Here is a 16,491-nt window from a genome sequence, read left to right as displayed (position 1 = left end):
TCAGCGCTCAACTTTCTTTATAGTCCAACTCTCACATTCATAAATGACTACTGGAAAAAGCATAGCCTTGACTAGATGGACCTTTGTTGGCAAAGTAATGTCTGTGCTTTTTAATATGCTGTCTAGGTTGGTCATAACTTTTCTTCCAAGGAGCAAGCATCTTTTCATTTCATGAATGCAGTCACCATCTGCAATGGAGCCCCACCCCAAAAAGTCTCTCACTGTTTCCCCATCTATTTGCCATGAAGTGATGGGACCAGATGCCATGATCTTTATTTTCTGAATGTTGAGTTTTAAGCCAACTTTTTCAGTCTCCTTTTTCACTTTCATCAAGAGGCTCTTTAGTTCTTTTCTGCTTTCTGCCATAAGGGTGGTGTCATCTGCATATCTGAGGTTATTGATATTTCTCCTGACATTCTTGATTCCAGCTGTGCTTCATCCAGTCCAGCATTTCTCATGATGTATTCTGCATGTAAGTTAAATAAGCAGGGTGACAATATACAGCCTTGACATACTCCTTTCTCTATTTGGAATCAGTCTGTTGTTCCATGTCCAGTTCTAACTGTTGCTTCCTGACCTGCATGCAGATTTCTCAGGAGGCAGGTCAGGTGGTCTGGTATGCCCATCTCTTTCAGAATTTTCCACAGTTTATTGTCATCCACATAGTCAAAGGATTTGTCATAGTCAATAAAGCAGAAGTAGATGGTTTTATGGAACTCTCTTGCTTTTTTGATATTCCAACGGATGTTGGCAATTTAATCTCTGGTTCCTTTGTTTTTTCTGAAACCAGCTTGAAAATCTGGAAGTTCACAGTTCACATACCGTTCAAGCCTGGCTTGGAGAATTTTGAGCAGTATTTTACTAGTGTGTGAGATGAGTGTAATTGTGCAGTAGTTTGAGTGTTCTTTGGCATTGCCTTTCTTTGGGATTGGAATGAAAACTGACCTTTTCTAGATCTGTGGACACTGCTGAGTTTTCCAGATTTGCTGGCATATTGAGTGCAGCACTTTCACAGCATCATCTTTCACAGCATCATCTTTCAGGATTTGAAATAGCTCAACTGGAATTCCATCACCTCCACTAGCTTTGTTCATAGTGATGCTTTCTAAGGCCCACTTGACTTCATATTCCAGGATGTCTGGCTCTAGGTGAGTGATAACACCATCGTGATTATCTTGGTCGTGAAGATCTTTTTTGTACAGTTCTTCTGTGTATTCTTGCCACCTCTTCTTAGTATCTTCTGCTTCTGTTAGGTCCATACCATTTCTGTCCTTTATTGAGACCATTTTTGCATGGAATGTTCCCTTGGTATCTCTAATTTTCTTAAAGAAATCTCTAGTCTTTCCCATTCTATTGTTTTCCTCTATTTCTTTGCATTGATCACTGAGGAAGGCTTTCTTGTCTCTCCTTGCTACTGTTTGGAACTCTGCATTCAAATGGGTATATCTTTCCTTTTCTCCTTTGCCTTTAGCTTCTCTTCTTTTCACAGCTATTTGTAAGGCCTCCTCAGACAAGCATTTTGCTGTTTTGCATTTCTTTTCCTTGGGGATGGTCTTGATCCCTGTCTCCTGTACAATGTCATGAACCTCCATCCATAGTTCTTCAGCACTCTGTCTATCAGATCTTATCCCTTGAATCTATTTCTCACCTCCACTGTATAATCATAAGGGATTGATTTAGGTCATCCCTGAATGGTCTAGTGGTTTTCCCTACTTTCTTCAATTTAAGTCTGAATATGGCAATGAGGACTTCATGATCTGAGCCACAGTCTGCTCCCAGTCTTGTTTTTGCTGACTGTATAGAGCTTCTCCATCTTTGGCTGCAAAGAATATAATCAATCTGATTTTGGTATTGACCATCTGGTGATGTCCGTTTGTAGAGTCTTCTGTTGTGTTGTTGGAAGAGGGTGTTTGCTATGACCAATATGTTTTCTTGGCAAAACTCTATTAGACTTTGCCCTGCTTCATTCTGTACATTTTTCAGCACATACCTCTGTATATGCCTATATCTATAGATATGCATATCTATACCTCAAGAAAGAGATCTATTAGATGAAACTGGCTTACATGATTGTGAAGGATGTGAAGTCTCATGGTCTGCCTTTTGCAAGCTGGAGACCTGGGAAAGCTAGTGGCATAGCTTCAGGCTAAGCCCAAAGACCTTAAGAATTGAGGAAGACAATCATATAAATACCTGTCCCAGTCCAGAGGCCCTGGAATCAGCATAAATGATGCTGTAAGTTCTAGCCCAAGTGTAGGCCAACACCTGTCCCAGTTCTGGCACTCAGGCAGAGAGCAGATTCTTCCTTTCTCTGCCTTTTTGTTGTACTCAGGCACTCAAAGAATTGGATGAGAGCCCCTCTTTGGGGGAGGCCAAACTGCTTTACTCAGTCTACCAGTTCAAATGCTAAGCTCACCTGGAAACATTCTCACAGACATGCCCAGAAAATGTATAGCCAAGGGTCTGGCCCCCATGATCCAGTCGACTCCTAAAAGCAACCATCACAGAGGCCTTGGGAAAACTGCTCGACTTTTCTGAGCTGCAAAACAAGGGAATTACTATCTATTCCACAGGGCTATCTTCAGGTTTAAAGAAAATAAGCAAGTTAAGAGACCAAGGCTATCTTTGCACATAATGACTATTCAAACAATGCCAGTTCCTTTCCCTCCATTTCCTTGTATGACTTATGAAAAGATAAGTCTAGTCATACTACTAGTATTTTGTTATGCATTGAATTGAGTCTCCTCAGGCCAAAAAAAAAAAAAAAATCCTCTGTTGAAGTCTTACCCCCAAGACCTCATACTGTAGTGCCTTGAGGCACTACCAGGGGCTCTGAGAGAGCCTGGATCTGATCCTCTCTTGGTGTCTTCAGAAGATACATGCTTTGCCAATGCCTTGAACTCAGAGTTCTAGCCTCCAGAATTGTTGTTTAGTTGCTCAGTTGTATCTGATTCTTTGTGACTGTATGGACTGCAACCCATCAGGCTCCTGTGTCCATCAGATTTCCCAGGCAAGAATACTGGAGTGAGTTGCCATTTCCTTCTTTTAATAAAATTGTCATGTTGCACACTCATGCATTTTTATGTGCTATGATTTGGCAACCCTTAACATATCATTGCTTAGAAGGCTATGGCATCCCACTCTAGTACTCTTGCCTGGAAAATCCCATGGACAGAGGAGCCTGGTAGGCTGCAATCCATGGGGTTGCTAGGAGTTGGACACCTGAGTGACTTCACTTTCACTTTTCACTTTCATGCATTGGAGAAGGAATTGGCAACCCACTCCACTATTCTTGCCTGGAGAATCCCAGGGACAGGGGAACCTGGCGGGCTGCCGGCTGTGGGGTTGCACAGAGTCGGACACAACTGAAGCGACTTAGCAGCAGCAGCAACATATCATTGACTCAGTGGTAAAGAATCTGCCTGCCAATGCAGGAGACACAAGTTTGATCCCTGAGTCAGGAAGATCCCCTGGAGAAGGAAATGGCGACTCACCCCAGTATTCTTTCCTGGGAAATCCCATGGACAGAGGATCCTGGAGGACTACAGTCCATGGGGTTACAAAAGAGTCAAACATGACTTAGCTACTAAGCAACAACAATATATCATTAGGCAATTGATGTCCCTTCCCCCTTTGGCCACATCTTTTAAACAAAGCTTTGTCCACATTTCACAGTATTTCTTTAAGACAGTGTACCAGAAGGCCAGTTACTAGGGCAAAGGCTATATATATTTTTAACATTCTTGATACTTCTTGCCTAATTGCTTTACAGTAAGTGGTGCTCTTTCCTTTGGGGTTTAACCCCAAGACAATTCTTTGTAACAAGAGAAGGAAATAAGCTTATGGAGAGCAGTAAGTGTATTAGTGTTCAACTGCCACCAGAAGCAGGTAATGAATATTTCCTTGTTAAAAATCTCAAAGCCATGCACAATGATTATATAATATGTAGGTAATTCACAAAATCTCTGGCTCAGTCTTTCTGGAACCCCAACATTTAAGTGCAATTTGGGCATTAAATTATCCATTCATGTACTAAGCCAAAGGTGTATCTGTTCTATTCTCTGGAGTGTTTCTACTGACCTGCACACTTGAGTGTTTAGTTCAGAGATAATTTTCAATAAACTCTTGTCACTTGAAAGTAAACAGTCTGGAAAATGTACAGCTCATTTGGAACACTGAGAAAATAAACAACCTAGATATGCTTCCTTCCTGTCTTTACAGCCCTTTTTGGAATGTGTGCTCCAGATATTTCCCTTTCTTCCCCAAAGAAGAAGTTTTCATTAAAATCGAACTGTTTATTTGGCACTTTGGGGCAGCCCTTTTTTGAGGAAACCGCAGCAATGGGTGGCTTTGGAGCCCGAGTTCGAAGAAACCAGTGCATTCTCCTGGTGCTCTTTCTTTTGCAAATTCAGAGTCTGGGTCTGGACCTCGACAGTCGTCCTACGACTGAAGTCTGTGCCACACACACCATTTCACCAGGACCCAAAGGTGAGGAATGAAAAAAAGTGAAATTTTCCCGTCTAATACGTAAGCTCTCTTACTTCCTCGCTCAGTGCCACTCTAGCTCCCACTTTCTCTACTCTCCCCCCTAGAGTTCTATTTTTCTTCAATTTTAGGAAAATCAATGTCCTGGTACTTCCCTGATGTTAAGTAAGAGAACCTGGGGAGGGAGTGGAAGCCTGGGACAGGGATGTGATAGAATTCACCTGGGACAGGGCGCTATTCCGCCTTCCATGCAGCTCCCGGGGGGGATACACAGAGGCAACGTTGACTGTCAGGATTCCTTTTGTTAATAACATCTCTATTCTTGGACTGTTTTTACTCCAACTGTTTTCTCATACTGATTCTGGTAAAGCTACTAGACAAAAGCTCAGTAAACTTTAATTCTTTCATACATTTCATAAATTAATAGACTTCTGGGTTCCAATGAAGAGGGGTCCATCAAGAATTGGAGGTGGCAGTAAGAAAAAAAAAATGCCAAAAAAGGAAAATGGCACTGTCATCTCAGCATATTGTTTTTATTTCTTCCATGTCTTTTAAACTTGTGCCCCCTATTAATCATATTTTTCTACAGTCATAAAGTGTGTGGTCCATTTTGAGCGGTGTTGGATAACAGAAAAAATTACTTTAGTGAGACATGGACCGGGCTAAAAATTTCTGTTTCATTTCTTTCTAGCTACATGCTCTTTAACAAAAGGTTTAACTCTCTGAACCTAAGCTCTTTCATATTAGGGGTGGGGGAAAGTGTTATCATCCTCTCCATTCACCACTGAGGTAATGATTAAATAAAGTAATATTTGCAAAAAATATTTAGTGTCTGGAACATAGTAGTTGCATAACAAACATCAGACATGTTTCCCCTTTTTCTTGTAGCCTGCTTTTTCCAAATAGCATTTATTGTAAATGTTGAAAGATCAGTAAGTTTATAATTATACTTCTATGTTCTTCAAAACCAAATAACCCCCTCCAAAAAAATAAATAAATAAAAATAAAACAAATAAAGGATTGGAGGTGGTATAGAAATAAGTATTTCTTTATTTGCAAGTGGAGACTTTAGGGCTAAGAACCTTCAGCAGAAGGATGATAGAATATTGGATTTTTTTTTTTTTCAAGTAGGGCCAAGGTCCAAATGCACTTCAAGCAACTGGTTGATTAAAAAAATGCTCCTGTTTTCTTGGTTTCAGCTCTGACCCTTTTGTTCTGGAAGTGGTCACTGCAGTACAGATCGGTGCTTCTTCATTAGTAATTCATGCTGTTTCTCCAGGCTAGAGAGAGGGTGGAAGAATTGCAGCTGCTTAAAATTTTAAGTTGGAAAAAAGGTCTTAAACACACACACAACAGAAAAACATTGCCCTGTGCTTGTCAGTGATTTAAATGTGTATTGCTTAAAATGCATTTTTCTTAATCAGTGAATTAACTTCCTCCTAAGATTGCAATCTAAGTTTTAACCTTTGATACCATAAAATAAATGCAAGGAAGAACAATGAGACCTTGGGGCTTCCAAATAATTTCTTGGGTGAATAAATGAATAATGCCAGGGTCAATGTTTAGAAAAGAAAGTTTCAGTCAGAAACAAAGTATTAACTTAAAACCATTACTGGACTTTTCACAGAATAGAGGAAACTTTGTATGATTCTAGGGTGTTCATGAAAAATGCTAAAAAATTAAAATTTTGCTGTCCCTTCAAAGGAAGAATCCATTTGAGAATAGAACTGTTAAGCAGTTTTCGTTACAGAGAAACTGCAACTTTCAAACTGGAGGAAGAATGGACAAAGTATTGTCAAAATAATGTCTAAAAAACAGTGTACTCCAATTCAATGATTCTAGTCATTTCAACTCAGCCAACATATACTGAATGTGCTAAGCACTATTTTATGTACAAGAGATGCATATATATATATATATATATATATATATATATATATATATATGCTTTCCTGATGCCTCAGATGGTAAAGAATCTGCCTGCAATGCAGGAGACCTGGGTTCGATTCCTGGGTTGGGAGGATCCCTTGGAGAAGGGCATGGCAACTCACTCCAGTTGAATTCCATGGACAGAGGAGCCTAGTGGGCTACAGTCCATGGGATTGCAAATAGTCAGACACAGCTGAGCAGCTAACACTTTTACATTTTTCATGTATATATATATATATCAGTGTCATGAGCAATGAAATGGTAAATAATTTAGGAGGGAAAGCGGAGAGCAATTAATGTGTTGAATGCCAGCATAGTGTCCACATGAATCTTCCAACTCTCATTTTTTAATTTAACACAAAACTTTTCCCTTCCCATTAGCAACTCTCTTAAGATTCCAAACAGTGGAAACCCCTTTAACTCTCTTCCTGAGTGTGTGTAGAAATTATGAGATGATTACAAGTAAGAATGTGACAGAAGGAAGAAGTGAGTCCTCCCAGGGAAGAAAGACTTGGAAAGGACCCCTTAAGAACCCTGGATTCCAGAACTAAGTCTGTTATGGACTTGGTACAATTTCTTCCCCTAGAGCCCAGGGACCTGGCATCAAATGGATTCCACGTTTCTTATTAAAGTGATTCCAACATTCTGGAGCATACTGAATACCTACTAAGTCCCAGACATCAGTGAAGTGAAGTCGCTCAGTCGTGTCCGACTCTTTGCAGCCTACCAGGCTCCTCTGTCCATGGGATTTTCCAGGCAAGAGTACTGGAGTGGGGTGCCATTTCCTTCTGCAGGGCATCTTCCCGACCCAGAGATTGAACCCGGGTTTGCTGCATAGTAGGCAGACGCTTTACCGTCTGAGCCACCAGGGAACCCAGGCATCATGTACAATGCTAAAGGCTTCAAGCTAAGGAAAAAGCTTGTTCCTACATTTCAAACTGGTGTTAGATTAAAAACTCTTGGGGTCAGGACCCATGTAACTCATTTTTTTCTTTGCAAATTGCCTCTATGTGCACAACACGTATAGCATCAAGAGCCTATTCATCACTGCCCTCCCTCTGCTCTGTGCCCTGTGCTAGACATTGTGGATACCCCAAAACACAAAAATGATTTTTGTCTTTCCTCAAGATATAGACTGGCATCCACCCTACCTCATCCTCTTATGAACATGATGATGGCCCTCCCCACCCCTCAATAAGGCAGATTTATATATTTATCTCTACAAAATGATAAAAAAGAAAGGTTTGATGGCTAAGTAAACATTTTAAAGAACTAGATTATTGCTCTTGTTCAAAATATTTTTCCTAAAAGCAAGCTGGTCTATGTTTTTTTTCATGGCTAATCATCTCAATACCATATTTATCAGCACTGTGCTCAGAAACTTCTAAATACTCTGAGAACCAGACAATAAAAGGAACTTTCCCTAGATTCTTTTAGGAGACTTGGAATTAAAGAAAAATATATAGAATGGCAAACGGGAAATTGTTAATGCTAATCTGTCATATAGTATGTTGTTTAACACAGAGACACCATTTTTTCTTGCACTGTTTCACAAACTTGACTTAGTGGAAAACACTGGATTGTACCTGCTTGATCTTCATTCAGGATGGTATCACATCTGTCTATATTCTTTATTTGCAAAATGAGCTTCATGACAGACATGTTTTAAGAATAACATCAGATAATCAGTGTGAACCTTAAACTGTATCGGCGTCATGAATAGATACTTAACAAATTCTGTTTGTTTTTTTTCCCTCTTCTTCCTATTCAGCTAAGTCCATTGAATGGCAGTTTTGAGAATGAGTATTTCTCTAGTCATCAAAAATTATTTGTTGAAAGCCATTTTTATTTTTCTTTCTGCACCTTAAATTTATTATTTTATGCTGCTTAGTAGAAAAACATTTTTTCCCCCAACGTTGGCGGTTTCCTTAAACAATTTATGTGAAATTCTGACCTCTAGTGGTTTTACTTCAAAACAGCAATGACAAGAAATTTTAATAAGAAATGTTAAAAAAAGAAACGTAACACCACTAAGAAATATTTGGGTGATAAGTAAGTTCTGACTGACTCTTTTTGACGCCATGGACTGTAGCATGCCAGGCTTCCTTGTCCTTCACTATCTTTTTTAATTTTTACAGTTGTCCTGTGTGCCTGTGTTTAGTCGCTCAGTTATGTCCAACTCTTGCGACCCCATAGACTGTAGCTGCCAGGCTCCTCTGTCCATGGATTTCTCCAGGCAAGAATACTGGAGTGAGTTGCCATTTCCTTCTCCAGGGGATCTTCCCAACCCAGGAATCGAACCTGGGTCTCCTGTATTGCAGGCAGACTCTTTACTGACTGAGCTATGAGGGAAGCCCTATAATTGCCCTATGTGGTAGCAGTTATTTTAAACCTAAGGATAAGGAAATACTCTCAATGAGGTCAAGTGGAGTTTCCAAGGTCTTCCACTTAGATGTTATAGTCATGCAATTTGAGCTTGACCCCTGACCTTCTGGTATGGGTCCATGGTCATTCTGTGACGTCTACTAGTTTCTATTAGAATAATGTTTGAAAATACAGCCCACTGACCCCTTTTTGATAAGAAATGAATAGGACACTGCCTCAGAACATGGAGTTTATGCAACCTCACAGGCCAGCATTGTACTGTACTACATGCTCAGTGTGATGACTCGCCTTTCTGATAATGAACTCCATCACTTCATTTGTCTGTTTAGAAATGATATTTAGAATGGTATTTTACCCTACTGCTTATTTTGGCTTTTAGCTTAGGAGGCTTTTCTTTCAATGACATTTGTGTGTATGTGTGTCTATGCGGACTCAGAGGTCCTTTGAGATCCATCTGGCTTCTCCCAACTTCTCCCACCTCAAACTACTTGCCCACTTGTTTGCTGCAGCCTTCCTTGCTTTGTCTCTCATTCCCAACCCAGGATCTCTGCACTGATGTTCCTTTTGTCTGACTCAAACTTGCCCCAAATCTTCCCAAGGAGAGTTCCTTCTCATTTTCGGTTTTAGCTCCAGTGCCATCTGCACAGTAGGGCCCTGCCTGAAGACCCCTGCACTCTCTGCCATAGTTTCCAAGACATTTTATTATTTTCACAGGCTGATTGCTATTTATATACATACTATCAGTCCTACAATGCAAGTTTCATGAATGCAGAGACCCTAGAAGAATTCCTGACACACAGTGATGGCTCAATAAACAATTTTGATGCAGTTGTTTTGTAGTTGCTAAGTCATGTTCAGCTCATTTGCAACCCTTTGAACTGTAGCCTGTCAGGCTCCTCTGTCCATGGGATTTCCCAGTCAAGAATTTTGGAGTGGGTTGCCGTTTCCTACTCCAGAGGATCTTCCCGATCCAGGGATTGAACCTGAGCCTCTTGTGTGTATCCTGCATTGGCAGGCAGATTCTTTACCACTGAGTCACTGGGGCTTCCCTTTTGACCCAATGAATGAACCCAAATTTTCCAAGATCCCCTGACAGTTCCTTGTAAATACTTTCCAGAGATATTCTGCAGATACCCCCATAAGTCGTGCAATGCTTTAAAAAAAAAAAAAACCAAAAACTGCTCTTGGAAGGCGCTGTCATTTCACCCCTTCAGTGCTTGAAGAACTTTCCCACCAGTGGCCACTGTAAGCACAGCAGTGCGCAGCTCCCCTGGTGCCCCTGTGTTGGCCTGGCCTGACCACTAACTCAGTGACACTTTACTCGGTAAGGAAGGCTTCCCTTTGCTTCTGAGGACACTGCAACTTTACAAGTAATGATCATCACTCCACACTTGTGGCCTGTGATGAACTCATGCAGCCAAGAAAGGCTCTCTCCTCTTCGGTTTGACTGTAATGGCCATCTCAGTCACTGTGGCAATAGTAATACTAGCGTACATTGAGCAGATGCCACTGGCCAGGCGCTGCTTGAATGCTTTCCAGCCATTTTTAAGTTAAACTCTCTCAATAGACTTTGAGAGAGGAGACACAATTCTCATTTGAGAGATGAAGAAACTGAGATTCAGAACTATTAAGTCACTAGCCTAAGGTCACAGAGTTGGAAGGTGGTGGGGTGGAACTCAATTCAATCCCAATTGGACTCCACGCTCCAGTCATAGGGCTAAACCATCTAATCAGCTGGAGGGGTCCCAACCGACATCAGAGGATTTTACAGGGCAGGATGAAATAGCTATTATACTTAAGTTTTGGCTTAAAAATCCTATCCATCCCTATGGAACCCATGCGTGGGTGGACGAGAGAACTAATCTTTGAGTGCCGACACTATAAGATCACATGGCTTTGCCAGTATGTAAACCTCTTTCTTTGGGATAATTTTTTTCTCAGCAAACCCCTTACCTCTAGGATTTGGACTTCATCTGGCCAATCACTATTTTTCTGAACATGGCCCTGGATCCCAGCAATTGACACATGAGTTATTTTTCAAGAATGTTTTCAGTTTCCAAACAGATGGCCAGTATACCCAGCAGTATCTGGGTCACTTTCACACTCTGATTGGAAGTGTAACTACCTTTTAAAGTAACTGTACCTTTTAAAGTAATTCCAGATTACTTAATTTAACCCCCGTTATTTTCACATTTGTGAAAACTGAAGCCCAGAGACATAAAATAACTTGTTCTAGGTCACACAGTTGCTCATTGATGGCAGAGCTAACAGTCATCTTCCAGATTCCCAACCAGTAAACATTGTTCCATTTCACCATATTATATCATTGTCCTCACGTTTTGTCATCCTCATTAGGCATGAAATGATCCTTCCCTTGGAGTTATAAATTAACATTAGAAAAGGAGGTCAATGTATAAACATGGTACAGAATTGTTTTAGCTCGGTCACCTTGATACAGATTAAACTGCTGAGTTCTTTCTGGTGACTTTATCAGAGAGGTTAAGCAAGTAGGTATTTTCCTAAAACCTTTATATTAATTATATTAATTCACTGGAGTCTTTCATTAAGAGTGTTAATATGTATGCTATGCATGAGGATGGACCAAAATTTTAAGTGGCTTGGCTATTTCAACTTTATATTCCAGTATATGGGTGTTCTGAACCATTCTTTCCCCTCTCCTTTTCCCTTTGAATAGATGTCAAGAAAAGAGTTCAAGGTTAGGTCAGGATGGGAAGAATAAAACTTTAGTCAGTCAAAGTGTGGACAAAGATGAGTCGTGACAAAAAAAAATTGTTTCATTTAATAAAGTTTTATGCATGACCTATGCCATTTTTTCCTACAACTTGCCTACATAATAATTTGGCTATATATCAATCATTCCTAGGGACTGTAGTAATAGAAACTCACATGTTGATAAAGATCATGCACTTTGAAGATAGAATATATGGTTTTTTAATTTGACCTCTGTCACTTTCGTATCTGAAGTTCCCTGGCGACTCAGTGGTAAAGAACCTGCCTGCCAATGCAGGACAGATTTGATTACTGGGTCAGGAAAAGCCCCTGGAGAAAGAAATGACAACCCACTCCAGTATTCTTGCCTGGGAAATCGCATAGACAGAGGAGCCTGGCAGGCTACAGTCCATGGGGTGGCAAACAACAGCAAACAACATTCATCAGCCTCAGTGTCCCTGTTTTCTAAATGGAGATAATTATATTGCCAATCTCAAATTCTTAATCTGAAAATTAAGACATGTTTAGCATAGAGCTTAGCTATCATTTTTTTTTTTTCATGAACTTCCACAGCTCAACATTCAGAAAACTAAGATCATGGCACCTGGTCCCATCACTTCATGGGAAATAGATGGGGAAATTGTGGAAACAGTGGCAGACTTTATTTTGGGGGGCTCCAAAATTACTGCAGATGGTGACTGCAGCCATGAAATCAAAAGACGCTTACTTCTTGGAAGGAAAGTTATGACCAACCTAGACAGCATATTAAAAAGCAGAGACATTACTTTGCCAACAAAGGTCCATATAGTCAAAACTATGGTTTTTCCAGTAGTCATGTATGAATGTGAGAGTTGGACTATAAAGAAAGCTGAATGCTGAAGAATTGATGGTTTTGAACTGTGGTGTTGGAGAAGACCCTTGAGAGTCCCTTGGACTGACTGCAAGGAGATCCAACCAGTCCATCCTAAAGGAGATCAGTCTTGGGTGTTCATTGGTGGGACTGATGCTGAAGCCGAAACTCCAATACTTTGGCCACCTGATGCAAAGAACTGACTCACTTGAAGAGACCCTAATGCTGGGAAAGATTGAAGGCTGAAGGAGAAGGGGACAACAGAGGATGAGATGGTTGGATGGCAACACTGACTCAATGGACATGAGTTTGAGTAAACTCCAGGAGCTGGTGATGGACAGGAAGGCCTGGCATGCTGCAGTTCATGGGGTCACAAAGAGTCAGACACAACTGAGTGATTGAACTGAACTGAACCGAACCACTGCTGTTACTAGTCACCATAAGCCACTCCCCACATCCCTAAACAAAGGCTCATAGGTGGTAACTTTGGTTCTACAGACAGAAATCTACCAGGGAAAAGGACCCATTTCTGCTGCTTACTGCCATTTCCTGCCTATTTTAGTCTCACTGCAAAGTAAACTTTTATTTATCAGAAGTTCACAAACTTGAGTCCACCATTTCTCTTTGTTAATGTGGCTTCTTTTTCCTAACTCTCCAACGGAACCTGGGGCTTCTTATCAATTAAATAGGAATAATAGTGTAAATACTCCCTAGGAATGTAGTAGGATTAAATGAATAAAGACATAAAAAGCTAAGCCTCAGTCTTTTATCTGTAAGATGGGTTGATAGTGGCATGACTGCTTCATAGGACTGTGATGAGGAGAAATGAGTTAAGCCACCTAAAGCACTTAGCACTATCCCTAACACACTATCAAGGACTCTTTAAGTATTAGAAAATCATAGATTAGCAAAATCCAAGGGAGAGTGAGAATGATATTCCTGGATTTTTCTTCTTTTTTTTGCCTTTAAGAACCATTTTCCTATAGCCACAGTCTGCACCCTGGGCAGGCACTTCTGTTGGTCTTAGGTCATTATCCATATATATCTAACTTTTTATTTGTACTTATGAAATTCTACTTCTGGGCACTTTCTAATTCTGTTAGAAATGGTTTTATTTGATACCTTCACATCTTTACAGGATATTCCAACTGATAACCAGTCTGTCTGATTTTTGTACTGGTATTTGATCTGCAATATTCTATAATTTTCTAGAATTCTTTAAATTATACTTTACAGTTTTCTCTACTCTTTTATGAAAGAGTTATAAATATATGTGGTTAAAATCTGACACTCAGAGACTCAAGTGAAGTAGCATCTGAATAATTTAATTGTTCAAATTTTTTATCATGGCTATTCTTGATCTAAAAACATTATTTCAAGTCTCTTGAAAATACTTGTATCTGTGAAATGAATTATATGAATATGAGTTTTTAGAATTCACAAAGTTTTATCCATTATTTTGCTTTGGCTCCACTGACATGCTATAGGAATCATTATCTCTATTTAAAGAGAAGGAAACTAAAGCTTATGATCCTTTTGAAGGTCATTTATTTGACATATCACCAAGGATGGGTGTACATATAAGACATTACAATATCAGTTGCAGTAAAAAAAAATAAATTACATGGTGTGTTCTTGTTGACTTAAAAAGTATTCACAATGTAAAAGTTGAGAGCTATGTTTTATTCGGTGGGAATTTTTAGGACCTCAAGCCAGGGAGGGAGCATCTCAAGTAACCTTTAAAGAACTGCTCTGAGGAGGTGATGGGGGCAGTCAGGTTATATAGAAGTTTTGCAACGAAGGGCAGGTAGTCTGAACATCAAAAGACTATTGTTAATTAAAGGAAAACCAGATATCTCAAGTTAAGGAATTTATCTCTTCAGAAACTGTTCCTTTGATATGCATCTCAGCTACCTGGGGCCAGTGTTCTTTGTTTTCATATCTGGAGTGAAAACTCATCCTGAGGTGAGTTTTCTTAAGGAGTGGCTGTAGTCACAGTTAAGTTCAATTCAGTCGCTCAGTCCTGTCTGACTCTTTGGGACCCCATGAACTGCAGCAGGCCAGTCTTCCCTGTCTAACACCAACACCCGAAGCCTACTCAAACTCATGTCCATCGTGTCGGTGATGGCATCCAACCATCTCATTCTCTGTTGTCCCCTTCTCCTTCAGCCTTCAATCTTTCCCAGCATCAGGGTCTCTTCAAATGAGTCAGTTCTTTGCATCAGGTGGCCAAAGTATTGGAGTTTCAGCTTCAGCATCAGTGCTTCCAGTGAATATTCAGGGCTGATTTCCTTTAGGATGGACTGGTTGGATCTTCTTGCAGTCTCATGAGTCTTTTCCTACACTACAGTTTAAAAGCATCAATTCTTCAGCACTCAGCTTTCTTTATAGTCCAACTCTCACATCCATACATGACCACTGGAAAAACCATAGGCTTGACTAGATGGACCATTGTTGGCAAAGTAATTTCTCTGCTTTTTAATATGCTGTCTAGGTTGGTCATAATTTTTCTTCCAAGGAGTAAGCGTCTTTTAATTTCATGAATGCAGTCACTATCTGCAGTGATTTTGGAGCCTCCCCATCAAAATAAAGTCTCTCACCACTTCCATTGTTTCCCCACCTATTTGCCATGAATTGATGGGGCCAGATGCCATGATCTTAGCTTTCTGAATGTTGAGTTTTAAGCCAACTTTTTCATTCTCCTCTTTCATTTACATCAAGAGGCTCTTTAGTTCTTCTTCACTTTCTACCATAAGGGTAGTGTCATCTGCATATCTGAGGTTATTGATATTTCTCCTGGGATTCTTGATTCCAGCTTGTGCTTCCTCCAGCCCAGCGTTTGTCATGATGTACTCTGCATATAAGTGAAATAAGCAGGGTGACAATATACAGCCTTGATGTACTCCTTTCCTGATTTGGAACCAGTCTGTTGTTCCATGTCCAGTTCTAACTGTTGCTTCCTGATCTGTTTACAGATTTCTCAAGAGGAAGGTTAGGTGGTCTGGTATTCCAATCTCTTTCAGAATTTTCCACAATTTATTGTGATCCACACAGTCAAAGGCTTTTGCAAAGTCAATAAAGCAGAAGTAGATGTTTTTCTGGAACTCTCTTGCTTTTTTGATGATCCAGCGGATGTTACCAATTTTACCTCTGGTTCTTCTGCCTTTTCTAAATCCATCTTGACCATCTGGAAGTTCACAGTTCATGTACTGTTGAAGCCTGGCTTAGAGAATTTTGAGCATTGCTTTGCTAGCAAGTGAGATGAGTGCAATTGTGCAATAATTTGAACATTCTTTGACATTGCCCTTCTTGGGGATTGGAACGAAAACTGACCTTTTCCAGTCCTGTGGACACTGCTGAGTTCTCCAGATTTGTTGGCATATTGAGTGCAGCACTTTCACAGCATCGTCTTTTAGGATTTGAAATAGCTCAACTGGAATTCCATCCCTTCCACTAGCTTTGTTCACAGTGATGCTTCCTAGAGCCCACTTGACTTCACATTCCAGGATGTCTGGCTCTAGGTGAGTGATCACACTGTCATGGTTATCTGGGTCATGAAGATCTTTTTTGGTATAGTTCTGTGTATTTTTGCTACCTCTTCTTAATATCTTCTGCTTTTGTTAGGTCCATACCATTTTGGTCCTTTATTGTGCCCATCTTTGCATGAAGTGTTCCCTTGGTATCTCTAATTTTCTTGAAGAGATCTCTAGTCTTTCCCATTCTATTGTTTTCCTCTATTTCTTTGCATTGATCACTGAGGAAGGCTTTCTTATCTCTCCTTGCTATTCTTTGGAACTCTGCATTCAAATGGGTATCTCTTTCCTTTTCTCCTTTGCCTTTAGCTTCTCTTCTTTTCACAGCTATTTGTATGGCCTCCTGAGACAAGCATTTGCCTTTTTGCATTTCTTTTTCTTGGGGATGGTCTTGATCACTGCCTCCTGTACAATGTACATAGTTCTTCGGGCACTCTATCAGATATAATCCCTTGAATCTATTTCTCACTTCTACTGTATAGTCATAAGGGGTTTGATTTAGGTCATACCTGAATGGTCTATTGGTTTTCCCTACTTTCTTCAATTTAAGTCTGAATTCGCCAATAAGGAGTTCATGAT

General features: G+C 40.1%; 1 protein-coding gene across 1 annotated transcript in view; it reads left to right on the top strand.

Annotated features, from left to right (window-relative positions):
- The first annotated feature begins 4,263 nt into the window (after window positions 1–4,263).
- The window catches only part of COLEC10 (collectin subfamily member 10), a 46,971-nt gene continuing 34,743 nt past the window's right edge, over window positions 4,264–16,491 (top strand). Inside the window, exon 1 of the mRNA XM_068983597.1 lies at window positions 4,264–4,488. Within this exon, the coding sequence (XP_068839698.1) occupies window positions 4,341–4,488 (148 nt within the window). The 5' untranslated portion in view covers window positions 4,264–4,340. The remainder of the gene's footprint in view (window positions 4,489–16,491) is intronic.

The sequence above is a fragment of the Capricornis sumatraensis genome, chromosome 11 (genome assembly GCF_032405125.1).
Source record: "Capricornis sumatraensis isolate serow.1 chromosome 11, serow.2, whole genome shotgun sequence".
In the NCBI taxonomy this organism is placed as follows: Eukaryota; Metazoa; Chordata; class Mammalia; order Artiodactyla; family Bovidae; genus Capricornis; species Capricornis sumatraensis.
This window is presented reverse-complemented; position numbering and strand designations above follow the sequence as displayed.